Source organism: Balaenoptera physalus (genome assembly GCF_965194825.1).
Source record: "Balaenoptera physalus genome assembly, chromosome: 3".
Taxonomy (NCBI): Eukaryota; Metazoa; Chordata; class Mammalia; order Artiodactyla; family Balaenopteridae; genus Balaenoptera; species Balaenoptera physalus.
Genome location: NC_138890.1, coordinates 135,910,736 through 135,938,478, shown reverse-complemented (window position 1 = coordinate 135,938,478; position 27,743 = coordinate 135,910,736). Strand labels below are relative to the sequence as shown.

Below are 27,743 nucleotides of genomic sequence, written 5' to 3'. Positions count from 1 at the left end.
AAATGTCCCCTGGAGAGCAAAATCTGCCCTGACTGAGAACCACTGCCTAGACTGGCTTTTCTTGGCCACCTCAGGGAACAACATGGTAAACCTGATCAACGGTCCCTGTGCCCACCACCTTCCAGGGAAGAAGATTCAGACGCTCACTTGTACTGTGTAGGGAGCGTGTGACCAACACGAGTAGGCTAGAGTGACACTTCAAGGGAGCAGGACGCTCAATGGGCCTGAGATGAACCCATCGGTCACAGTACTAGAATTCCAGGTTGCAAGGTTAGTTTCTATCAGCATCCTCCTGGCTTGATTTATTCAGTGGCGCTGAAATGACCAAAACTAGGGGGATGAAGGGTGCAGCAATTTGATGCTATTAAAGCCCCCCTTAAATATAGTTTGAAAAATAGAGTATCTAAAAATAAATAATAAACTGACTGAAGCATTTCAGTGAAATGAGGGGATCCCACCAATAGCACAGGAAACGAGAGCATCTCGGGGGTGAGGAAGAAACGGGCGAGGACCCGGCACTGTACCCACCTGTGGTTGACACGACGCTGTCGGGGCTTTCACTGCAGAGCTTGGACAGCAGGCTGGTCTTGCCAGAGCCCGTGAGGCCTATGCAGACCAGGTCATACTCTGGGCGTGCAGGTGGTGGTCCCTTGCAGCAGAGTGCTCTAAAACACTGCCGAGAGAGGGGAAACGCGGCTCTTTTAAGCATGACTGTAGGCACAAAGCTTAGGCACATTTCAAATGACTATGTACTGAGAGGTAATTAAATAACCTATTGACTCTAAGGAGGAAAGGGACCTTTAGAGTGAGAGACCAGGAGGACACTGCCTTGACTAAGCAATCAAAGTTAACATCCTAGGAATGAGACCCACTCGGACTTGCCGGCTCCCCTCCTGCTGAGACGGGGTCACCGCGAGGGGTGCCACGTCACTGTGCAGCTTTTCTGCCAAAAATGCACCACCTGCATCCAAGCACGAGGAAACCAGACGACACCACTGTGAGGAACATTCTGCAGCACAACCAGCCTGCTCTTCTCTAAAATGTCAAAGAAAGACTGAGGACCTGTTCCAGGTTAAAGAAGACTAAAGAGACATAAAGAATGCCATGCCTCCTGGATTGGATCCTGGATTGGGCGGGGGAAAAAACACCATAAACAACAATTGTTGGGACAACAGGTGACAGCTGAATAGAGACTGAATATTAGAGCCTGCAATGACAGTATCACTTAAGGTTAAATTTTCTGAATTTAATCAGCAGACTGTGGTTACATAAGGAATATCATTGTCCTGAGAAAACACATACTAAAGTACTTAGAGATGAAGAGTCCTGACATCTGCAATTAACTGGCTAAGAACATTTCTAAATCTCTATCTCCATCACCATCTCTACGCCTAGATGGCGAGGAATGTGATAAAGCAATCATGGTAAAATGTTAATGACTAGGGAACCTGAGTAGAGTCTACAGGAAAGTTCCGTGTACTAGTCTTACAGGGCTTTGACATTATTTCAAAATAAAATGCTTTTAAAAATCATTAAATAGAATTCCTGTGGATATCACTGCCATCTTGACCCTTGCTAAATCTTGCTTCAGGTCAACTGACCTCAGGGTACTATGAACTGCTGTTTGCTCTGCAAGGGTTAAAGACAAGGGGATTTGGGAGGCTGGAAGCCATTCGTGCAGTTTTTGGTCTTTCTACTTATTTGACATCCACTTATTAGGGGCCATCTATGTGCCAGCTTGTAGAGTCTAAAGCATTTAGGACCTGAAAGATTCAACAGAGGAAGAGGGAGACAGAGAGGGAAGAGGGAGACAGAGAGGTAAGAGGGAGGCAGACCTATTGACTTCTGGGTCCTTTGGAGATCATGAGAGAAGAGACCTATAAAATGTCTGTGCTAATTCTTCTTACTCTGATGAAATGTGAGGCCTAACTGGCTGTCATACTCTCATAAATCAAGCTTGATTATTTCTCACCCTCACTTCTCATATCCACGTTAGTCAATTGACAAGTCCAGTCCATAGGACCTCTGAAACAGGTCTAGAATCTGTCTGCCTCTCTCCAGCCCAGGCCACCGCTGCCTGGACAACATCAACATACTCCAATGGGTCCCAGTACATTCACTGTTGCCCCCTCTATTCTCCACACGGCCTCCATTATGATCATCATGGTCTACAAGGCCTTCCATGATCTCTTCCACCCATCCCTCCAGCCTCACCTCCATGATTCTCCTCTTACTCTCCCTCTCACCCTCCCACCTCCAGCCACGCTGACCCCCTGGCACCTCAAGGCATTCAACATATGCTGCTCTCTCTTCCCCCCACCTCTTGGCATAGCGAATGCTTCATTGGCTTTCGGGTCCCAGTTAGAGCACCCCTTCCTCAGGGCCGCCTGCTCTGATGCTAAGAGTACATTAGCAATTCATGTCAAGCTCTCACAGCACTTTTGTGAATTCAGCACACAGACTATTACAGTTTCTCATTCATCACCAGACTGTGGGAACCATATCTGTCCATCTTCATCCTAGTATCCACAGTGCTTAGCAGAGAACACGGCATAGAAGCCACCCTCAGTGAATAACTGTTGAATGACGAATGAATGATATTTAAATTTCGCCTAAGAAAAGAGAAAAGAAAATGTAAAGGCTAGTAGGAAGCTTGATCTATGCTCTCTCTGGGTCCCCCATGCTTCAAGAAAATAGTGTTAAAATAAGAGAAACGCTTGACTTTTTCACTTCTCTTCAATGCCAGAAGTTTTAGCCCAGTTCCCAAAAGAGTGGTTTTGATGTGCACAACCTACTTTCTTGGTATGAAAGACCTTCTTTTTGTCCTAAATTCACTTTTCCTCGGCTTTTAAGGGGCTCTGCCTACTTCTGGTAAATTCTATGATTATCTAATCCATATTCTTCATGGATTTATTAAACTCTAATCATATTTCTTCTCCGTTGTTTAGAGCCTGAGGAGTCCTAATTATTTCAGTCTGCCTTCATATAGCAACCCCTCCCACTCCTCCATCATATTAGTGACTCTTCTCTGGCCTTACTTGAGCTCCATTTTGCCTCTCCTACAAGATTAATGACTATGACAATAAAAAGCATTCTAGATGCCAATACATCTCATCCCAGATTCATATGAAGGCTGGCTGATAATGTTTGACTCTTTGCAAACTTTTTCTTACCCATAAAAGAAACAAGTCTCCTGGACTAATGATTAGAGTTTTCCTGAGAGACAGATGTATGTATGTACGTATTCCCTCAAAGACTGGCTAGCAGCTATTCACTAAGAAGAGCTCTGCCAGGTTCAACCATGACAGACAACAGCACCAGTCACACAGTGGTTTCTCTTACTGGGCTGCTGTGATCTTTGTTGGGGGAAGAGGGGAGAGACCCTTTTCCTGCTCTGGACGCCGCCACCCACGCTCAGCTCCTCTGCCAGAACTCCCTTGGGCTAGCTCCTGGAAAGAGACCCGTTCAACTACCCTGGCCCAAACTATCATCAATCTTAAATACAAGATGAAATTGCAGGTGACTGATTGCTATATATTGCCCAGTTTCAATCAGTCATATGGCAATATTACTCAACATATTTTGGCCAAAAGTTCCAGAATTTCATTTTCATGTTTTTTTTAAACTCCAGAGTGTAAAAACTTTGCAGCCAAGCCCAATAATATCTACATCACCTGCTCATTTATTCTAGGTCACCTACGACATGTCTGACATAAAAGGCAATTTAGCAGTGACGTTCTACTCCACTCTCGCCTTTTATCTCCTCTCCCTCTGTTCTCCCCAGTGACGCCATCTCTACCCCAGAGTTCCAATCATTCAGATGGTAAAGGCACCTAACATGACATCTCCCCTCTTCCCCACTCTCTTTCCTGAATTTCAGGCTCTATATTTCAACTGTTCTGAAAGAACCCAAACTAAACCAAATCTGAATAAAACAAAAGCCCCCCTTCCCCCTCCCCCACATACCACAGTCTTTAAGAATGAGACATTTTGGAACATAAAAAGCATAAAGGTTAGACTGACAATTATTCTAAGGCAGCATCTTTGAAATAAGTCACAGACTCTTGGAGTATTTATTTGAAATAAATAAATCCTATGGTTAACAGGGGTAATGTCAGATTCGAGCCACAAAATAAGACTCTTAAAACTATGCTACTTCAAATGGGGGAAGAATGTTCATGTTTTTGGAGTCAGTTCCTAAAAACTGTACAGAGTTTTCACTTGGTTTTCGTTTTAAAACTTAATGAAGCTTTGGATCTCATAGTCAATTTACTTAAAATTACTCATTTTGGCCTCTAGACTATACTGTACCAAAGTTCATTGTGTCTGTCTCCTACAGCAGCTCGTGCATTGTTAAGGGTAAGCCCCTTTCACTGGTGTACAATGCTAAACACAATGCCGTCGGCCGTCCTGACAGCAAGCGGCAAACTCAGGCTTCATTCCCAGGCCAGACACTGAGGCATTGTATGACTCCGTGCAGGCCCGTAGACCTCGGCGGCTTCGGTCTCCCCGTGATTAACCAGTAACGTTTCAACACTATCGGCCACTTCCTTTCTTTAGGAGGACATTATGAGGCATGAGTTCAGTGCATTATGCTACGAGAAGCGTACCACACAGGTAAATAAGCGCTCACCTTCCTAAGGTATCTTAGGTGATTGTTAGCTTTCTTGGGCAAGGGCCTGGCAGCCCACCATGCAGCTCAGACTGTGGTACTTCCCTTCCATCGGCCCTCAGCAGCCACCACATGCTCCAACCCCTCCCAGTCCAACCCCTCCCAGTCCAACCCATCCCAGTCCAACCCGTCCCAGTCCAACCCAAGACACTAAAGACACACAACCCTTAACCTTCACTTGCAGCAGGCAATAGAGAACAGGGTAACTATGGGGGGTGGGGGGCAGGGGAGGATGGCGTCAGACAACCAAGGTCACAGCCTCTGTTGCCTCGATTGCGTTAGTTCACAGGTCTTTTCACATAGGGTCCGTTATGACTTGTTCCTTTCCGAAAGAACCCAATGTCTCTCTTATCACATCAGGATGCAGGATGTTACCCCCCCCCCCCCAGCATGCATCCACAAGCTTCTACCAACACTGTATGTGAGGAAACAGTGTGCCAATGTCTTGAGAGAGGGCCAAGACCGGAATCACCAGTAGTAACTCTGTGTCGTAGACTTTGGACAAATTGTATAACCCTTAGCTGAAAGGTGGATTAGCCAAAAAGCCCAAGCAAAACCTGAGGAATATTTGCTTCAAGGAGGATGATCACATGTATCAGGAAAAAAAAATAAGCAAAAGATTAAATTGCAAGTATTTCAGTCTGGTGGTCTAGCACCAAGGCAGCAAGACTGTCTTAAAATGTCCCCATTTCTGTCGGGGACAGCGCCGGACATCGGTAGGTCTGTCGAGCGCTGCCCACAGCAGGACTCAGTGAATAACTCCTCAACAAACTGACGCTGTAAAGCACCAAGGAAGCACCTGAGTGTATATCGCACTTCCCTCTACATCTCCGCCTTAATGATGCCAGCCACCCTCCGGATCACTCTCTAGTCCCTCAAGCAGTCCGAGCACTTCGTGTTTCTGTGCCACCCGGGTCCCGTGCACTCAGAGGGAAAGGCTCTCCCCTCTCTTTTCCACCTGGCAAATTCCCATTCAAAGTTCTGCTCAGATGGCACCTCCTCCGGAAAGTCTCCCATTCCCCCGGCGAGAACTATTCCTTTCTTCCACTCTTTGGTCCTTTAACGCGCTTCTAGCATTGCAGTGAGTGTTATGCCACGTGTATTCTTTACTGACCGTAAGAATTATCAGATGACAGAATTATGCACACTGACCCAAAGACATATTCATCCTTGGTCTGACTGTTGGTTCAAAAAGTTTAATTTTACAGCTACCAAGGGTGGCCAGGCACCAAAGCAGAGGAGCAAAGCTGTCATACAATTCACCATCCTAGACAGAGTCCTGCTCGAAATCTTCCCCCTCTGGCACTGGCCCCTGCATTGCCCGCATCTCCTACCATTCCGTCTCGCTAAATCCCTAGCCTTTGGGGACGTGGCATTTGTTTCAATTGATGCTCTGTTTTTCATCATGAATACATGATCTTATTCTGTGATGATTTCAATTTGATTGAGGCTCTGTAGAGTTGCTGGAAAATTTTCTTCAGGCAGTGTCGGGGCTTCCCGCAGCTATACAGTCACTGCCAGAGCCCCATACTACCTCTTCCTCATTTAAATACGGGTCTTGCCAAACAAAAACCGGAGTTTTCCTATGGTGGATGACCAGGTCTTTCCCTGGAGTCCTCAGGTGAGGCCTGGCACTGTGCTCAATAAATACTTGTCAGATTAACAAAAAATCAGTTAGTTGGTACCTAAAAGCAAGAGAAGTCACCCATGACTTGAAGTGGATATATTTCTTAGGTGGTTTGGTTTCAAAACCAAAAATAGGCACCTATATATTCCGAACCTCACCAACTCTCACAAGGACGAAAGGAAGGCAATTTCTAGAACGTTGTCTAACACTAAACATGTTCACTGAATAAAACATTAAGAAGCATATTAATATCCAAAACTACAAGATTTAAAATATTCTCCAAGTCTATAACAGTCAAATATGGGTCTGTCTTTTGAAAAGACAACCAAACATGTTTATAGGGCTTGTAAGAGCTGCTTAAGCTCTGGAAAAGACACGAGGAAGAATCGGGTCCTAATAACACAAAAACAAAACCCCAAGACGGTCAGTACTATTAAGCACAAGATATAAATGATTTGTGTGTGTTAATTCACTTATAAGAACAACCCAATGAGAAAAGCATCGATACTTCGCACTTCCCATTTTAAGACTGGGAAACTGAGGCCCAAAGAAGTTAAACTTGTTAAGTGGAACCAGGATTTGAACCCTGGCAGTCTGGCTCCAGAGCAATTTTCTGAGTGATGGGAATGAAAAGCCTCTGACACCTGAGAGTGTGTCACGTAGAGGCGACGTTCGGGGCATTCTTCGTAGAGGGCAATGTACAGATATGAAAATATGCCAGAGTTTGTAAGGTACAGAGTAAGGGCCAGAGCTGGGGCTCCAACCCGGGCTATTTGGCTCCAGAGCTCTTACTCATGTCCTCTTGGCCTTGGTACAGCCACGTCTGGAGTCAGGGCTCAGAGCCTCGGAAGCGGGGTGTTGTCTCGAGGGAGTGAAGGGGGGGCTTTAACAAGGCTGCCTGTGTAACTGGACAGATGCCTGGCAGAGGAAGGGGAAGATGCAAGTCTCGGTACTGCTTCCTTCCCTGCACCGTCCGGCTCATGGCCTTTCATTCCCGGCAGACAACCTGCATCTTTCTCCCTGGACAGTTAGAGGAACTGGGTTCCTTTGGGGTGGACTTAGGGAGCAGGGAAGGAGGAGGGCGGCCGGCTGGGCTGGGAGACAAGGGGATACTGAAGGGCTGCTGGCTTCTCTTTCCCGCTGTTTGCTTCTTCCATTTAACCCTTTTTTGTCCTCTGGAAAGGACAAAGCTTGTCTATGAAGAGAAGCTAGCTGCACAGATTTCTGATTCTAAACATAGTAAATAAGGAGAGAGAAAAACCTCTAAGGGAACAGTCCTCAAGTTTTCCCCTTTAAAAAGTGTGCATGTGAACTGTACCTCAATAAAGTAAATAAATAAACAAGCAAATACTAAACAAAATAATATGTGTCGCGGAAGAGTATGGGAGAAAATACATAAATAAACTGGGCTGTGTGGAAATCCATGTCAAAGAGATGGTCTATATGAACATGCAAGCTTTTAGCTAATCCTTTCTTTCCATCTGCAAGAAGAAAAATGAATTTCAAAAATGCTCTGATGTCTTGGATTATTTAGTAGGTCTTGCAAAGAAGTGAAAAGAATATAAATTCCAAATGGCACCTCAGCTACAGAAATAATCAGCAGGGCAATAGTGTACTGTGAAGAGGCCCTTGATCACCAGGCGGATCCCAGCAGACGACTCCTCCCCAGGTTACAAGAGCAATCCACTTTTTGAGGTGAAAAATCCTGTGGCCCTTTAAGACCCTAGTGGGAAAAACAATAAATTGTTTTTACAGAAGATGGGTCAAACCTTTCGGCCATGTGGGCTGCTCTGAGCTCACAGATTGTCCCAGGGCTGAGGCTTCTGGCCAATACATCACACTGCCTCAGGACACTAAGTCTGTCTTTGCCTTACCCTTTGTATTTCTCAATCCACATTCCTTTTTGGGGTGAAATACTCCATTATTTCTGCTTTGTTCTGGGCTGTCTCCTGTCTCTGTCCCTATTAACTCGTGGCAACAAAAGAAACAAACAGAAGCAGGGGATTTCATGCTTAGCAGCTACAGACATTGGCCTCACGGCTTTGCAGAGGGGCAGACATTTGAGACTTTGAATGGAAGAGAGTGCCGCAGCGCTGAACCAGACCAGGGGCCCACGTGGCTCCCGGTCTGTGCCTCAGTCATCCTGATCAGTGGCATTCATGAGTCCTGGTACGTGTATTTCCAGATGAGCCACAAGTGGGGTTTTAAAAGTTAAGGCACGTATCTGATAATTAGATTTAAAGAGACTTTAATTCGAGATTCTCCTATATTCTAGCAATCCAAAATTTCAGGTCTTCTCATATTGGAAATAGATCAGGGGGATAAGATTTTTTTTTTTTTTTTAATAAAAATGAAGAAACTCAAGGAGGAAGCTAAGTAGAAAATAAATGTCTTTCTTATTTTTAAGATGTAATTTTTCTCTTATCATGACTAGATGGAATATCTAATTTTTATAATGACAGAATTATCCAGTAAAACTAGCAGTAAATTCCCCAGGCATGACTGTCTGTAATGAGAAGCAAGCTAAATGAATATTCATAAACGTATCCAAATCAGGGCTTCACCTGGGTCAGTTTCAGGCCATTTATTATTTTTTTCCCTAAAGAGCAAAGAAATACAAATTTAGTTGAACGTGAAAGAGATTAATACATTTTGTACTGAACCTCTTTTTTGGTCACTTTCTGAATAGAATGTTTCTAAACAGAAAGTCGGGCATAAAAATACTTAAAACACTTTTACTATTCCTTAACAATGGCATTTTTCTATACTTTGTACACTTAGGAAAAATCAGGGAATGGAAACATTTAAAAAGAGCTAGACTCCCTAGGTAGATCTTCCAGTGGATGGATCATCTAAAATCTCCCAGGAAAGATCCCAGCAAAGCAGATTCTCTCTGCTCTTGGTGCTTTTTGGAACTGGAGATGGGAAGCTTTGGAACTGCTGAGAGAAAAACAAATCAAACTAAAGTTGTTTTCCTTGTAGACCCTAACAGTGAAAATCCTAATTCCATATTTTTGGACCACAGGGCATTCCTTCACTTAACAATCTTCAGGTTCCATGAAGATGGAGCTCAGCCCCACATAGCCTCTCAGTCACCAATTCCCCTAAATCCAACCACTTGGTCTCTACCATCTCCCCATTCCTAAAGTCTCCGACAGCACGTCACCACTGTCTCCTGGAAAACACACTGTCTGTCCTAACTGGTGTCCTTATTTCGGGTCTTACCCGACTCCAATTCAGTCTCCAAAATGCTAATAATGATTTTCCTAAAACACATCAAGTCATTCCCATGATTTAAAATCTTTCCATGGCTACCCACAGCTGTCAGGAAAATGACCAAACTTCTTATCTAAGCAGATAGGCTCTTTATGATCTGGCCTTTGCCTTCATTTCTGGCCTCTGATGGTTGTTGGAGGGATTACATAAGATAATGTTCATAATGTTTACAAAGCACCCAAACCGGGGTTCAACATGTGAAACTTAAAATATAATTATTTTAAGTTTATAATTATATAATATTTATAATTATAATATCTGTATAATAATTTGTTTTTATTTTCCCACCATATACATGGCCCTCATGCCAACCATGCAGACCTATGTGCAGTTCCTGATCCAGTCTCCTTCATGATCCACGTCATCAAAGGGGCTGACCCTCTGCCTATACATCATTCTCCACTATCTCCCTCTGGCTGGCACCTGGTCATCCTTCAAAATTCAGCTCAATGATCATTTCTTCCAGGAAGACTTCTGTGGCCCTCAGTCTGATTGAGATGACCTTCTTCAAACTTGCTTAGCACCTTTTCTGTTCCACTGTCCTAACGCTCATCATTCTGTCAAGTAAAGGTGATCTACAGTCCTTCTTCCCCCACTTGGACTTGGAGCACTTCAATGCAGGCTCCACTTCTGATTTAATTTTGGAACCTGAGTGTCTGACACAGCATCCACCCCGAGGTAGAATGAGCTCCTCAGTGATTCAGTACGTGGCTTTGATTAAGTGCATGTCAGACAAGCCTGAGATCCAACCTTACTGTGATCTGGAGAAGTTACTTCACCAACACCTGTTTCCTAATCTAGAAAGCAAGGATCATCTCATAGGATTGTTGGGAGCAGTAAATGAGGTACTATGTATCAAATGCTCAGAACAGTGTTCAGTAATCAATAGGTATTGTTATCACCATGATTGTGGTTATTAGATTTTTTTCACTTAGAAAAGTGTTTTCCTAAAAAATTGACTTTGTGACCACCCATCAGGACTCTTCTCACAGTGCACAGTGCAAGATAACTCAGGGTCTGGATTTATTTTATTGTCCATTTGGTCAAAGATCTGACCTGATAAGCCAAATACCAGTGGTGGCTAATCATACAGAGACAGTCCTTTTGGTTTGCTATAATAAGAACTATTAAAAGAGAGCATAATATGATGTAGAGTGGGACCATCACTGTATTTTTTCTTCCCCTGAGAGGAGAAACAGCTTTTAAACACGACTGGTCTATCTTAGCAGTTAAATCAATTCTCTTTGATTATGAATCTCCTGCTATGTCTATGCAGACCTAGACAAAAGCATAATGGTGGCAAGGGGAGGGGGTGGTGGTAGTGTCTGTGATCCCTGTGCATCCTCAAATCACGTTGCTTTAACTGCTGACAAAGACAAATGTTTACTCTGGTCTAATGTGGAAGAGCCAATACAGTGAACTAGACGCTATCTCACCTCACACATCAACACACGTGTCAGACAGACTCTGATTGCAAAGTCTGTTATTGGTGATGAGAGAGGCAGAGAGGGCACAGCTGGATATTTCAGATCCACAGCTGAGCTGGCAGCAGTGGTAGTTCAAGCCATCTTCTCACTTTATAAGCTGGAATTAATCAGAGAGTTATTTAAAGGTGTGTTTTATTAAAGAGGCACTTTCGAACCAGGAAAATATGATATTTGAACATCATAGGTGTTTTTTAAAATGGGTGTCCTCCTTTTTCTTTTGTACCAGAGAAGGTTCTGCTTGCAAATACCAGAAAAGTGATTTATTGGAAGGATACTGATAATTCACAGAACAGATGAGAAGACTAAAAAGATGCAAGAACCAAGGCAGCCCGCTGTAACACCGCAGCAGCCATTAGTACAGGAGTCACCACTTGTACTAACTGCTTGGCATCCTGTACTGAACTCCACTGCAGCATGAGAATGACCTCTGACTACTCCAACCCGGTACCACGGACCATCAAGCTGGAGCATCCAATTGGCCAAGCCTTGGTTTCACGCTGGGGCCCTGGCTGCCAGGCAGTTAAGAAAGAAATAGCTGACCCCTACCTTCAGCAATGAAAGAAGGGAGCCCTGACCCCAAGCTCTTGTGGGATTTGTCCCTAAATAGACTATTCACTTACAGGGCAGCCATAAACAATATCAACTATACATTTTGTCCTTTGGCCCAAAAGACAATAGACTTTCTCTATTATTACAATTTCAAAACATAAAATAGACAGAACAATATTTGTTGATCTTCCAATTCCATGGACTTATTCTGATGGAATATGCCAGAGTCCTGGGCAGAGGGCAAGATGAAAGCTAGTCGAAAAATCTAAGCCGGGATTTTCCTGAGCAAAATGTTTTACCCTCGCAGTGTCCCACTTGTCTACTATTATTTAATACTCAGCTCTCCTATTCCACATGCATTCTCTTCTTTCTTTTCATACTTCTACCAATAAATTATTACATGTAAGAAGATGGGAACTGGCTGTGTCTGTGTAGGAAGCTGATGCCTGACAGCTCTTATGTCTAAACTTGCATATTCTTGCTTTCCTTTCAACTTTAATATCTTGTAGGAGGAAAATGGGGCAGGACTTACTTGGAGGTGTGTGTAGCACCTAGCTTTTGTTAATTAAGAACAAAAACTCAATCAGGTAGACTGTGCTATTGCTTGTTACTAGAAACATAGATATAAACTCCCTAAGGATATATGACTGGGCTTTTCTTTTTTTTTTTTTTAAATCAGACTACTCTGATTTTCTACATATTTATCTAAGTAATGTATAATCCTTCAAGTCTCTCTTTTCTAATTTGCACATTACACCGTAATTGTGAAGCAACTGTTACAACAACAAAAAACTACTCATCAGGAACACGTAAAAAATACCAAAACCCAAAACAGAAAAACCAGAGCAATCATATTTATGGTCAACAAATAATTTAAAAAATCATAGTCTTTGGCCGACAAATTCAGCTTTCCCAAAAAAACAAAATCTGAAGGGTTACAGTAAACAAGCATGTTAAAATATAAATCAAAAACAAAAAACCAAAAACAGTAGGGGGAATGAGGTTGGAAAGGAAAGGATTAAAGGCATATGTTTAAAAATAGGACATTATGCCTCATTTATTTGGTGACTCTGTGGAAATTTTATGACATTCATCCAAGGAATTATGACTACACCTGAACAGATTATCCCCGCCATGGCTCTCCAAAAGGAAGAAAGGGCATATACCCATGACTATTTGAACTGAGTGTTAGAATCGATTTTATAATTACAAAAATAGTGGATATGAAGGTCCTCAAGGGAATTGTTCATGGACAAATTAGAGACTGTGTTGGCAGAGATAAAATATTCATCACCAAAAGAGTACATAAGAAGTATTTGAGATGATCAGGGCTCATTTGGGAACCACACAAGGGGAATAAGATATCACCAGAAAAACGCGAGTATTCTCGTAAAAACCTGAAACAAAGAATTTCGGTCATAACAAGTTCTGCATCTATTAAAATTAGACCTCATTGTCATGTAATCTGGGGGCAGTGGGGTAAAGAACAAAAATTGCCTTGAGATTTTCTTAACATGCAAGACTTTCAAAGCAACTATACAATAAAAACCATAGCTCTCTCTTCGAGCCTATTAATGTTTTCATATTTTACAGTTTCTTACAATTTGCAAATCTCTCTCTGCCCACAAAGAAGGATAAAAGATACGGAACCTTAAAACATGAGATTTTTGAAATGATGTATTATACAATGTTAAATCCCATATTACTTCTTACGTTTTATTACATGTTTGTATTATAAGCCACATCCAGTCCTTCACTGAAAGAAATGAGAAGAGAATGAAGGAGATAATAAAAAGATAGACATCAAATAAAATTTGATCAAATAGTGGCAAGAGATATTCTCTAAATCACATCCAATTTAGGTAATGTAGGTACTTCAAACTTTCAAAGACTGATGGAAAGGCAAGAAGAGTTAAAAGAGGACATCCTAAAGACAGCACTAAACAGTGTGATAATCTTTGACTTGACACAGGATATGGCTTCAGCAGCAGTTTGAACCGCAACCTCGAATATTTGACTGAATCTCAGCTTGAGAACTTTCTACAACACTTTCATTAAAAGCCCCAATATTCAGTGTATACAAATGTCAAATCATTATGTTGTACACCTGAAACTAATGTCAATTATACTTCAATTTTAAAAGCCTCAATATCTATTTTACTTCAATTGACAATGAGATTTCAAAAGGATAAATTAAAGATTTAGAAAACAAAGTACACAATATTGAAAATCAACTACTACTAGCAATTAATTATACTTTAAATATGTTCACTCCTCAATTTTAGCACAACTTCTAACAACTTAATACTCAAATTATATGGCTATAAAAAGCACATCAATTAACAGGTCGGGCTAACCTCGCCCCACTTCTTCCTCCCTTTCTCTGCTTTCAAAGCTCCTTGAAAACATCATCTCTATTTCCCCTCTTCCCTTTCTCTCCTGAACCCACTCCTAACAGGCTCTCTCCTTGTCAGTCATCAGTGATGTCTACACTACTAGATCCAATGGTCAAATCTCAGCCCTTGTCTTACAGGTCCTTTCCGTTAACACGATTACCACTGCCTCCTTTAAAAAGCTTTCTCACTAAACTTCTAGACACCACGCATTTCTGGATTCTCTCTTATTTCACTGGGAAGGGGGTTCCTTTTCAGTTTCTTAATCTCACCAGCCTCTTACCATCGGAATACTTGGGATGACCTAAAGCCTCTTCTACCTACACTCACTTCCGTGCTGACTACCTCCAGTCTCATGCTTTCAAATCTCTCTAGATGCTTTTAACTCCTAAATTTATATCTGTACCATGGACCTCTAAACGCATATATGCAAATACCTTCTCCACATTCCTCCTCCGGGATACTGAGTCGGCATCTTGAACCTAACATACCCAAAACACAACTCATAACTCATCCCTAAACTTTTTCCTCAGCTCAGTTAACAGCAACTCCATTTTTTTTTTCAGTTGCTCAGGCCAAAAACCCAGAATGATCCTTGGCAACTCCTTTTCTCTTAAACCACACATTCAATCCATCAGGAAACCCTGTCAGCAATAGCTTCAAAATATTTCCAGAATCCAACTACTTCTTACCACCTCTGCCCTTCCCACTCTGTCTAAGCTACTGTCATCTTGCCTGGATTACGGCAAGAGCCTCACAACTGGTTCCCTGCTTCCTCTCTAACCTCCCTATAGTCTATTTACAACATAGTAGTCAGAGTGATCCTGTTAAAATGTGTCAGGTCACATCTATTTTCCATGCAAAATCCTCCAAAGGCCAGCCCATCTCACTCAGGATAGAAAAACCACAGCCCTTAAAACAGATTACGAGGTCCCATAAAACCTGCCACAACCTCCCTCCCACCCCACCCCCCAACTGTTTCTATGGCAACACCTACTATGATTTCCTCCCTCAGTCAGTTGCTCCTTGTTGTTCCTGGACCATGCTAGGGACAGTCCTACTTCAGAGCTTTTGCACTTGCCATTTCCTCTGTCTAGAAATCGCTTGCCCTAGACACACACAGACTCACTCCTTTATCTTGTTTGGGTCTTTGCTCACACGTCACCTTTTCAGTGAGACTTACCCTGATCACTCTATTCTAAAACTGCATCCTCCCTGCCTCACGACATTCCCCATCCCCCTTATATGTTTTATGTCTTTCCACAGCACTTACCATCTTCTTACCTATTCAATAACTTACTCATGCATTGGTTTACTGCCTGTGTCCCCTCATAAGAATGTAAGTCTCATGAGGGCAGGAATTTTTGCAGGATTTTGACTGATGCATCCCCAGCAACTAGAACATGGCCTGGCATAAAATATACACCCAATAAATATTTTCAAACTAATTGGTTGAATGGTTTCCATGGCTTCTTCACAACCATACTGGATTACTTTCTAACCTCTTTTTGGATTGAGGTTGATACAATTCTATATTCTATCCATATTTTTCTTGGGTGGAAGGAACACATTCTTTTAAATCACCTATTGGTTTTGGCATATTTTACAACTTTTATCTGACTCTCACCAAGCTTAGTCCTCCTCTAGAACTACAACACTAAGTTCACGGCAGTGACAGACAGGGGGAGGCTGAGGCAGAGTCCCAGGGTTGTCCAACCTTTGTAGGTTGGGCACCAGAGGAGAAACCAACCAGCCTGATAGGGAAAAAGCTAGGAAACACAGTGTAACAGAAATCAAGAAAAGTCGAGTGCTTCTAGAGGGAGGAGATCATCAACTAAGATGAATGCTTCTAAGTAGTTACGTGAGGATCAGAACACACAGATAACCACTGTATTTGGGAATATGGAGGATGCTGGTAATCTTGACAAGCACAATTGTAATGAAGTGGTGGAGGTGGAAATCCAGGGTACGTCCTTATGTCCAACGACCTCCTCACTTGGCATGCTTCACCTGAGCCAACCTTCCGTTCTCATTGCTTTGACTACATTGATGATTTCTCAATCCCATGTCCAGCTTCAGCCTCTTTCTGGAGAAACCAAGCAGTGTGTCTAAACTTCCTGTTAGATATCTACACCTAGATATTCCTTAGGTACTCAAACTAACAAAAACCCAAATTCACTACCAATCCTCCCACCCGTTTGTCCCTCCTTTCTTTATTCCCTACTTTAGTAAATGTCATCATCATCCAACCCAGCATTTAAAGCTAAAATCCTCTTAACATCCTAGATCCTTTCTCTCTCACACTGCTCACAATTCATAAAGGCCCCATACTCATGTTGATTCTACCTCTTAAATATTTCATGTTCTCTATACCTATTGTTTTGCAATAAAGCCATTATTTCTTGACAGAACTGTCACTACTTCAACATAAATACTGTACCAAGCACATCACAGGTGCTCAATCAGATACTTGTTGATTCACTCAAGAAGCTCATATGGCCCTATTATAAACTGCTCAGATATATGGTTATAAAATCAATTTTTAACCTTAATAACCATTATTGAATTTTTAAAAAGACAAACTGAATACTCTGGGGCTGAGATACTATGAATAATAATACTGTAAATAAAAAGATCCCAAAATACCATCTGGGTTTGAGTGTCCCCTGGGAGACTATGGTCGTGAACACTGTAGAGTTCTGACTGCCACTCACTGGAATTACTCTCACTGACCATTGCTTTCCATAGTTCCTTCTTGTCCACTCAACCTTCTTCAACAACATATTTTCCCTTCAGAACTTACTCTACATGGTCTAAAAGCCATAACTCCAACGAAGGAACCTGAGCATTGCTAACAAGCAGACAAAATACGTAACGTAAATTATTAGTTTCTCCTTGTCAGAGGCAAGGACCCAATGAGACGTTCATCTTGAACAAGAAGTGGTAAGTCATGACTGGGAGAACACCGGCAAGGGTAAATGATGATGCAAGCCTCAGCCTCAGAGCTCCTCATCTCTTCTGCAACTTTCTGAGACCCAGCAATATAATCTTGACCTTGATAACCTCCATAGGGCCTTGCCAGGAGAGGACAGAAAAGACCTCAAGAAGTATTTTGGCCCCAAAACGTTTTTGAATCAAGTTAGAGAAAGTTATGAAACTCACAGTTGTCATACTTGACTTGCGTCCAGAAACACAACTCAAATGAAGCATGTAGCCTAAATGGTTGATGGTTTTCAGCTGGATGTACTTTCCAGCCACCTAAAATGAAAAATCTTTCTCTAATCTCATCCTAATAAAAATCTTTGACCTGGCCAAAAAAAAAAAAAAAAAAAAAGCCCTATATACCTTTATGGCAAAGTAGGAAGAGGGGGTAGGTAACAGAAAATAGAATGACTACACAGTTTTGTACTTTTAATCTCTGATATTTATAGATTAAACACCGTTTGGAAGGCCAAAACCTGGAAAGAATCTGCTTCAGCATACCTGACCCATCATGCACACAAAATGAATCATCTTTTATCTAGCTCATACCACAAGAGAGTTTTACTCTTAGCTGAACAAACTTCCCAAAGGGACACCTAGTCATGCTATTCAGAATCCCAAAGGGCTGGCCTCAAGAGTAGGGTATCTCGATCTCTCTCTACTAGTGGATTGAATGATATGGAGACCCCTCTAGAGACACTAAGGATGTTTATTTACTCAGGAAATAAATCCATATTCCTTTTGTCCAAGAGGCAATAATCGTTCTCAATTCTCAAGGCCCAGGTTTCCCTAACTCCTCCTCCCTCCCTCTAGGCTCACATTATACTCCGTATTCTCATAGTATTTGGTTCATGTTGCTAACGTTCTACTTACTACATTGCACTAGAGCCAAAGTGCATACTGAATGTCTGTCTTCCCCATTACATATTAACTCTAAATCATTCTTTATTCAACTTTGTATCATCATGCCTGACACATAGTATGTTTGTGAAATGTGTAAATCAATGGATAAAATTAATCATGGCTGGTCTCAAGCAAATTGAATACATCCATTAAAATAGTCCAGAATCATTAGGTTAGATTAATGGAAAATATGAAGGTTTTAGTCTCATTTTTTTTGAGGTAGATTCTCTACTCAGCTACCCATATTCTAATCAATAATTCTCTAACGTGTTTCAGAAAGATTTCAAGAAGATATTCCTTGTCTTAGACTTTGAAAAGCATCCTGGAAAAATAACAGATGCAGAGATGTTTATTTTTTAAAAATAAAATTTTAAATGAGATAGACACACTTACATGCTGACTGCTCTCTGGGAGTAAGAACGAAAACCACATTGTCTGAATTATTCTATTTAAATAAGGACAAAGAAAGATAACACTGCTTGAAAGCTTCTGGAACCAGGAGTCTTGACTCAGCTACACTCCCTTATAACAACCCTCTCCCCAGTCCTCAAAATTGGAGTGTTCCTCTCAAAATCAAGCAACCTGTGCAGTTATATCTGGGTAGCAAGATGCAGGAGAGGGTCATTTTCAACAGAAAGGGTAATTAAAATCCTGCATTCAGACAATCATCAATGAAAATGTGCAATAAAATGAACCCAACTTTTGTCTTGTTTTTACTCATAAGGAATCATGCAAAGAGCAAACATAAGAATAAAAGGATACAAAATATCATGATGATTTAAATAGCTACAAAAACAACAACTCCTCACAGGCTAGAGAAGGAAATAATTTTCTATCTTCATTAATCAAAAAGTTGGCCCAACCCTCATATTTCCGGAAAACTTCTGTTATCTGTAGTCCAGTTACAGACACATACAGATGTATACTTAATTTTATTTTCTTCTCTATTTTTTCTGATGTTTAAAGTAATCCTTGCAAATAATTCAATCAATCAAATGTATAAGGGAGAATGTGTAATTTCCGCATTATTCTAACCTCCTAGAGATTATTGATGGTCAGTTCTTCAACTATTTTACGCATATACTACTTTATATGCATCTTTTTTCCTCTTTTTTAAAACAGAGGAAATGAATTGCATACAAGAGGGATCACTGTATGCCTAATTATACAACAAGCTCATCGTTTTTCTGATTTATCACAGACAATGCTCTGTGTCATAATAGAGTACTGATTCTTTTTTTTATTTTTTGAATTTTATTTATTTTTTTATACAACAGGTTCTTATTAGTTATCCATTTTATACATATTTGTGTATATATGTCAATCCCAATCTCCCAATTCATCACACCACCACCCCCTCCCCCTGCCACTTTCCCCCCTTGGTGTCCATACCTTTGTTCTCTACATCTGTGTCTCAATTTCTGCCCTGCAAACCACTTCATCGGTACCATTTTTCTAGGTTCCACATACACGCGTTAATATACGATATTTATTTTTCTCTTTCTGACTTACTTCACTCTCTATGACAGTCTGTAGATCCATCCACATCTCAACAAATGACTCAATTTCCTTCCTTTTTACGGCTGAGTAATATTCCATTGTATGTATGTACCACATCTTCTTTTCCATTCGTCTGTCGACGGGCATTTAGGTTGCTTCCATGACCTGGCTATTGTAAATAGTGCTGCAAGGAACATTGGGGTGCATGTGTCTTTTTGAATTACGGTTTTCTCTGGGTATATGCTCAGTAGTGGGATTGCTGGGTCATATAGTAATTCTATTTTTAGTTTTTTAAGGAACCTCCATACTGTTCTCCATAGTGGCTGTATCAACTTACATTCCCACCAACGGTGCAAGAGGGTTCCCTTTTCTCCACACCCTCTCCAGCATTTGTTGTTTGTAGATTTTCTGATGATGCCCATTCTAACTGGTGTGAGGTGATACCTTATTATAGTTTTGATTTATATTTCTCTAATAATTACTGATGTTGAGCAGCTTTTCATGTGCTTCTTGGCCATCTGTATGTCTTCTTTGGAGAAATGTCCATTTAGGTCTTCTGCCCACTTTTGGATGGGGTTGTTTGTTTTTGTAATACTGAGCTGCATGAGCAGTTTATATATTTTGGAGATAAATCCTTTGGCCATTGATTCATTTGCAAATATTTTCTCCCATTCTGAGGGTTGTCTTTTTGTCTTGTTTGTAGTTTCCCTTGCTTTGCAAAAGCTTTGAAGTTTCACTAGGTCCCATTTGTTTATTTTTGTTTTTATTTCCATTACTCTAGGAGGTGGATCAAAAATGATCTGGCTGTGATTTATGTCAAAGAGTGTTCTGCCTATGTTTTCCTCTAAGAGTATTATAGTGTCCAGTCTTACATTTAGGTCTCTAATCCATTTTGAGTTTATTTTTGTGTATGGTGTTAGGGAGTGTTCTAATTTCATTCTTTTACATGTAGCTGTCCAGTTTTCCCAGCACCACTTATTGAAGAGACTGTCTTCTCTCCATTATGTATCCTTGCCTCCTTTGTCATAGATTGGTTGACCATAGATGCATGGGTTTATCTCTGGGCTTTCTATCCTGCTCCATTGATTTATATTTCTGTTTTTGTGCCAGTACCATACTGTCTTGATTACTGTAGTACAATCTTAGTAGTATAGTCTGAAGTCAGGGAGTCTGATTCCTCCAGCTCTGTGTTTTTCCCTCAAGACTGCTTTCGCTATTTGGGGTCTTTTGTGTCTCCATACAAATCTTAAGATGATTTGTTCTAGTTACGTAAAAAATGCCATTGGTAATTTGATAGGGATTGCATGGAATCTGTAGATTGCTTTGGGTAGTATAGTCATTTTCATAATATTGATTCTTCCATTCCAAGAACATGGTATATCTCTCCATCTGTTGGTATCATCTTTAATTTCTTTCATCAGTGTCTTATACTTTTCTGCATACAGGTCTTTTGTCTCCCTAGGCAGGTTTATTCCTAGGTATTTTATTCTTTTTGCTGCAGTGGTAAATGGGAGTGTTTCCTTAATTTCTCTTTCGAATTTTTCATCATTAGTGTATAGGAATGCAAGAGATTTCTGTGCATTAATTTTGTATCCTGCAACTTTACCAAATTCATTGATTAGCTCTAGTAGTTTTCTGGTGGCATCTTTAGGATTCTCTAGGTGTAGCATCATGTCATCTGCAAACAGTGATCATTTTACTTCTTCTTTTCCAATTTATATTCCTTTTATTTCTTTTTATTCTCTGATTGCCGTGGCTAAGACTTCCAAAACTATGTTGAATAATAGTGGTGAGAGTGGACATCTTTGTCTTGATCTTAGAGGAAATACTTTCAGTTTTTCACCATTGAGAATGATATTTGCTGTGGGTTTGTCATATATGGCCTTTATTACGTTGAGGTAGGTTCCCTCTATGCCCACTTTCTGGAGAATGTATATCATAACTGGATGCTGAATTCTGTCAAAAGCTTTTCCTGCAGCTACTGATATAATCATATGGTTTTTATTCTTTAATTTGTTAATATGGTGTATCACATTGATTGATTTGCATATCAATTGAAGAATCTTTGCATCCCTGGGATAAATCCCACATGATCATGGTGTATGATCCTTTTAATGTGTTGTTGGATTCTGTTTGCTTGTATTTTGTTGAGGATTTTTGCATCTATATTCATCAGTGATATTGGTCTGTAATTTTCTTTTTTGTAGTATCTGTGTCTGGTTTTGGTATCAGGGTGATGGCGGCCTCATAGAATGAGTTTGGGAGTGTTCCTTCCTCTGCAATTTTTTGGAAGAGTTTGAGAAGGATGGGTGTTAGCTCTTCTCTAAATGTTTGATAAAATTCACCTGTGAAGCCATCTAGGCCTGGACTTTTGTTTGTTGGAATATTTTTAATCATGGTTTCAATTTCATCACTTGTGATTGGTCTGTTCATATTTTCTATTTCTTCCTGGTTCAGTCTTGGAAGGTTATACTTCTCTAAGAATTTGCCCATTTCTTCCAGGTTGTCCATTTTACTGGCATAGAGTTGCCTGTAGCAGTCTCTTAGGATGCTTTGTATTCCTGCAGTGTCTGTTGTAACTTCTCCTTTTTCATTTCTACTTTTATTGATTTGAGTCCTCTCCCTCTTTTTCTTGACGAGTCTGGCTAATGGTTTATCAATTTTGTTTATCTTCTCAAAGAACCAGCTTTTAGTTTTATTGATCTTTCCTATTGTTTTCTTTGTTTCTATTTCATTTATTTCTGCTCTGATCTTTATGATTTCTTTCCTTCTACTAAGTTTGGGTATTGTTTGTTCTTCTTTCTCTAGTTCCTTAAGGTGTAAGCTTAGATTGTTTATTTGAGATTTTTCTTGTTTCTTGAGGTAGGCTTGTATAGCTATAAACTTCCCTCTTAGAACTGCTTTTGCTGCATCCCATAGGTTTTGGGTCATCGTGTTTTCATTGTCATTTGTCTCTAGGTATTTTTTGATTTCCTCTTTGATTTCTTCAGTGCTCTTGGTTATTTAGTAATGTATTGTTTAGCCTCCATGTGGTTGTGTTTTTTACGGGTTTTTTTTCCCCCTGTAACTGATTTCTAATCTCATAGCATTGTGGTCAGAAAAGATGCTTGATATGATTTCAGTTTTATTAAATTTACTGAGGCTTGATTTGTGACCCAAGATGTGATCTATCCTGGAGAATGTTCCATGCACACTTGAGAAGAAAGTGTAATCTGCTGTTTTTGGATGGAATGTCCTATAAATATCAATTAAATCTATCTGGTCTATTGTGTCATTTAAAGCTTGTGTTTCCTTATTAATTTTCTGTTTGGATGATCTGTCCATTGGTGTAAGTGAGGTGTTAAAATTCTCCACTATTTTTGTGTTACTGTTCATTTCCTCTTTTATGGCTGTTAACAGTTGCCTTATGTGTTGAGGTGCTCCTATGTTGGGTGCATATATAATTGTTATATCTTCTACTATAATTGATCCCTTGATCATTATGTAGTGTCCTTCCTTGTCGCTTGTAACATTCTTTATTTTAAAGTCTATTTTATCTGATATGAGCATTGCTACTCCACCTTTCTTTTGATTTCCATTTGCATGGAATATCTTTTTCCATCCCCTCACTTTCAGTCTGGATGTATCCCTAGGTCTGAAGTGGGTCTCTTGTAGACAGCATATATATGGGTCTTGTTTTGGTACCCGTTCAGCGAGCCTGTGTCTTTTGGTTGGAGCATTTAATCCACTCACGTTTAAGGTAATATTGATATGTATGTTCCTATTACCATCTTCTTAATTGTTATGGGTTTGTTTTTGTAGGTCCTTTTCTTCTCTTGTGTTTCCCACTTAGAGAAGTTTCTTTAGCATTTGTCGTAGAGCTGGTTTGGTGGTGCTGAAGTCTCTTAGCTTTTCTTGTCTGTAACGCTTTTGATTTCTCCATCTAATCTGAATGAGATCCTTGCTGGGTAGAGTAATCTTGGTTGTAGATTCTTCCCTCTCATCGCTTTAAATATGTCATGCCACTCCCTTCTGGCTTGTAGAGTTTCTGCTGAGAAATCAGCTGTTAACCTTATAGGAGTTCCCTTGTATGTTATTTGTCATTTTTCCCTTGTTGTTTTCAATAATTTTTCTTTTTCTTTAATTTTTGTCAATTTGATTACTATGTGTCTCAGCGTGTTTCTCCTTGGATTTATCCTCCCTGGGACTCTCTGCGCTTCCTGGACTTGGGTGGTTATTTCCTTTCCCATGTTAGGGAAGTTTTCAACTATAATCTCTTCAAATATTTTCTCGGGTCCTTTCTCTCTCTCTTCTCCTTCTGGGACCCCTATAATGCGAATGTTGTTGCGTTTAATGGTGTCCCAGAGGTCTCTTAGGCTGTCTTCATTTCTTTTCATTCTTTTTTCTTTATTCTGTTCCACGGCAGTGAATTCCACCATTCTGTCTTCCAGGTCACTTATCCATTCTTCTGCCTCAGTTATTCTGCTATTGATTCCTTCTAGTGTAGTTTTCATTTCAGTTATTGTATTGTTCATCCCTGTTTGTTTGTTCTTTAATTCTTCTAGGTGTTTGTTCTTTAATTCTTCTAGGTCTTTGTTAACCATTTCTTGCATCTTCTCGATCTTTGCCTCCATTCTTTTTCCGAGATCCTGGATTATCTTCACTATCATTATTCTGAATTCTTTTTCTGGAAGGTTGCCTACTCCACTTCATTTAGTTGTTTTTCTGGGGTTTTATATTGTTCCTTCATCTGGTACATAGCCCTCTGCCTTTTCATCTTGTCTGTCTTTCTGTGAATGTGGTTTTTGTTTCACAGGCTGCAGGATTGTAGTTCTTCTTGCTTCTGCTGTCTGACCTCTGCAAGTTCTGATTCTTTTTAATATCAGTATAGAATTTCACTGTATGATCATCCCAAAATTTAACTAGTCTCTAACTGGGGGCTGATACATGGTGAATTTTAAACTGTATAGAATTTAGACTTTTAGAGCTATAAAGACCTTAAAGAGTATCTTACAGAGTCCAAAAGTGTCACTCTATAGATGAAAGGACAGAAACCCCAAGATACTGAAGTATGTTAATAAAAAAGATTGCAACTTTGCTTGGTAGCAGACAGGGTAACGTAAACTATAATTTTTCCCACTATTTAGAAGTTGATAGCTCAAACTCTAGAGCCAGACTTCTGGGTTTGATTCCCAGCTCCATTACTTACTAGCTGAGCCACCTTTGTCAAATCACATAACCTCTCTGGGACTCAGTTTCCTTATCTCAATAATGTGACAATAATATAGTTGTTTTCAAGAACAAACTGGTTATAATATAAAATGCTTAGAATACTACCTTGGCAATAAAGCAATAAGTAAGTGCTAATTATTACTGTTAAGGGCTGAATGCTTATGCCCACCCCCTCCAAATTCAGATCTTGAAATGCTAAGCCCTAATGTGATAGTATTAGGAGGTGGGACCTGGGAGAGGTGATTAGGTGAAGGGTGGAACCCTCAAGGATGGGATTAGTGCCCTCATAAAAGAGATGGCACAGAACTCTCCTCATGTCCACCATGTGTCTATGAACTAGGAACCAGGCCCTCACCAGACACTGAATCTCCCAGCACCTTCATCATCTTGAACTTCCCAGCCTCCAGAACTATGAAAAATAAATGTGTTTTATTTAAGCCACCCAGTCTATGGTACTTCATTATAGCAGCCGGAACTAGGACAATTATAACTGTAGCTATTAATATTATATCATGCTACTTCAAGCTTACTTTATTAAACAATTAAGATTTCTGTTCTTGGCATAAGCAAAATAGAAAACACTAACTTTTGGTTGTTATTTAAGATTTTGGTATTTATACAGTCATGCTACTTCTTTATTATTCTTTATTAAAATATAAAATTATGTAATGGCTGCAGGGAGATATATTGAATTATGACTTATGAAGGATTTAAGTATATCCAACTGAAACAGAACTCTCAACAGAAATGTGAACACTTATTTATGTTAGAGTTATTGGTTACCTACCTAAACCTCCTTGGGATGAGGAATGGAGGAAGAAAAGGAAATCAAAATCATCAGTCCTACTATATTTTCACTCATGTGAATTTTACAATAAAGGGTGAAAACTTTAAATTCCACAGGACATACCAGTGAATATGTACTGATTCTCAAGCAGAAAAAGCACCTGCTCCAGGTGGTGGGCTAATATTTGAGGGAAACAAATGTGTTGGTTTCAGTTCTCTGTGACTTGTAAGATTTGCACTTCCTTTAATATTGGTGGTGTTATTGGTTTTCTGCTGTTTTATTCTTTCTTTATTTATTTTTTTTACTTAAAACACATTAGACTGAAGTGTATTAGCAGAGCCCAGATTGTTTGAACACCTTTCAACAGCAAGAACAAAATGTTATATACCTCTGAGGTAGAGCCTAATAACCCACCCAGAGAAGCAGAGAGCTCTGAGAGTACCCCAAACCATGGTGTCCCAGCCCTCATTTTGATGCAGCTCCCTTTCAATATCTCAACTGGTTAGAGGTGACATTTTTCTTTATTGTTCAAAATCATGAATTCTTAGGTCATAGGATACTCTGCATGTTCATATGATCCAAAGCTTTTTTATTTTTTTAAGCAGAATTCATTAAAAAACTTAGAGTATGTAGCTCACCAGAATGGTTCAAGAGAAGTTAGCAGGCGGTACGCAACTTACTTGTTGAAGTTAAAAAGGGCAGAGTATTTTGGCTGGCCCAAGACTAAAACTGAGGAGGACAAGTATATCTGAGTACATATTTAAAAGAACTCAGTTCCTTTTCTTAGACTTGAACTCACTCCTGTTCAATTTAAAATCATTTTATCTTTTTAAAATTTAAATTCGAATCTTTAAGAATAGGGGGACATTTTCATAACTCCTTTTCCAAAGAAATCTTTGGCAATAAAAAGTCAAGCAGTACTCAGGTCAAAGGTTAAAATATCACAGACCACATTTCCTTCTCAGGCCTATATCCCTTAATCAGGTAAACAAGCTTCAACTGTTAGAATTATATAGTCTGAATTCCAAAGACAAAGAAGTTAAACATTCTTTCGAAATCATAGGAATTTCCACTTTGAATATAGATGAACAAAGAAATAAAAACAAAGTAGTTGATTATCATACTCCTGGCCTCGCTTTGCAGTGTGTAAGCTCTCTAAAAGACTTTTAAAATTTATTTTTATTAAGTTTTTTAAAATGATAGAAAATGGAAAGAAAACAAGCACAGGGCTTCCCTGGTGGCGCAGTGGTTGAGAGTCTGCCTGCCAATGCAGGGGACACGGGTTCGAGTCCCGTTCTGGGAGGATCCCACATGCCGCGGAGCGACTGGGCCCGTGAGCCACAGTTGCTGAGCCTGCACGTCTGGAGCCTGTGCTCCGCAGCAAGAGGGGCCGCGATGGTGAGAGGCCCGCGCACCGCGATGAGGAGTGGCCCCCACTTGCTACAACTAGAGAAAGCCCTCGCACAGAAACTAAGACCCAACACAGCCATAAATAAATAAATAAATAAATAAAAATTAAAAAAAAAAAAAAAAACAAGCACAAAATTGGAAAGGATCATGCCTGGGTCTCACCCCATCTCACTCTCCAATAACTGAACTCAGTTTGTGTTCCAGAGAGTAGCAAACAGAAGAAATAACTAGGGCAGATCATTCCTAGGTCCTCAGCCAATTCCCTTCAGATGACTAATTCCTTCTTATCTCTCTATACGTTAATGTACATGGAGCAATTCAACTGAATCCCAACTTTGCCTCACTCTGAAAGACCACTCTGAAAATTTGCTGATGGAAGAATCAGGAATTGGAAGTGGAAGACAGGAGGAAAAGTTGAGGAAACACTAATCTGGCGATTCATGGTAGAGAGGCAGTACGAACTTGCCTGGGTGTCCTCCAGGTAATGAGAAACATCTCGTGAATGCCAAGGAAAGAACTTTAAATGACTGCTCTTTTAACACGCTTTTCAGGTAAATGTCTTCAGGCCGGTGTCACAGAAAAGCCCCTGAATGGGAGGGGATCCCCCTGCTTCATGATCACACTAGCTCTGAACATAATTAAAACTAATCCTTTTACCTGCCTACATTTCTTACAAGCAATCCGTCTAGAGTAGTACATAAAAAAGGTCTGGATGTTTTGCACCAACAAGATTCAATCAGGACTTCAACGCTGGGGGTCAGGGGATGCAAGTCCAAACAACAGCAACTCATTCACTTATTTAAAACATTCAGCTATTTTAAAAGGCTTAGAACACACAGAGCATAATGGCGTATGAAAATGACAGGCCCTCATCAGAGGCACTGCCGCCAAATTTGCTTACGTCGAGCTTTGAGAGACAGCCAAGACATGAAAACCCTAGAGAAGG

The 27,743-nt window shown here is 40.4% G+C and overlaps 1 protein-coding gene across 7 annotated transcripts in view; it reads right to left on the bottom strand.

Moving 5' to 3' along the window:
- The window catches only part of ARL15 (ARF like GTPase 15), a 420,722-nt gene that overhangs the window by 276,572 nt on the left and 116,407 nt on the right, over nucleotides 1-27,743 (bottom strand). For all 7 annotated transcript variants that reach the window (XM_082455931.1, XM_082455935.1, XM_082455936.1 and 4 more), the window contains one exon: nucleotides 529-673. In XM_082455931.1, coding sequence (XP_082312057.1) covers nucleotides 529-673 — 145 coding nt within the window. The remainder of the gene's footprint in view (nucleotides 1-528; nucleotides 674-27,743) is intronic.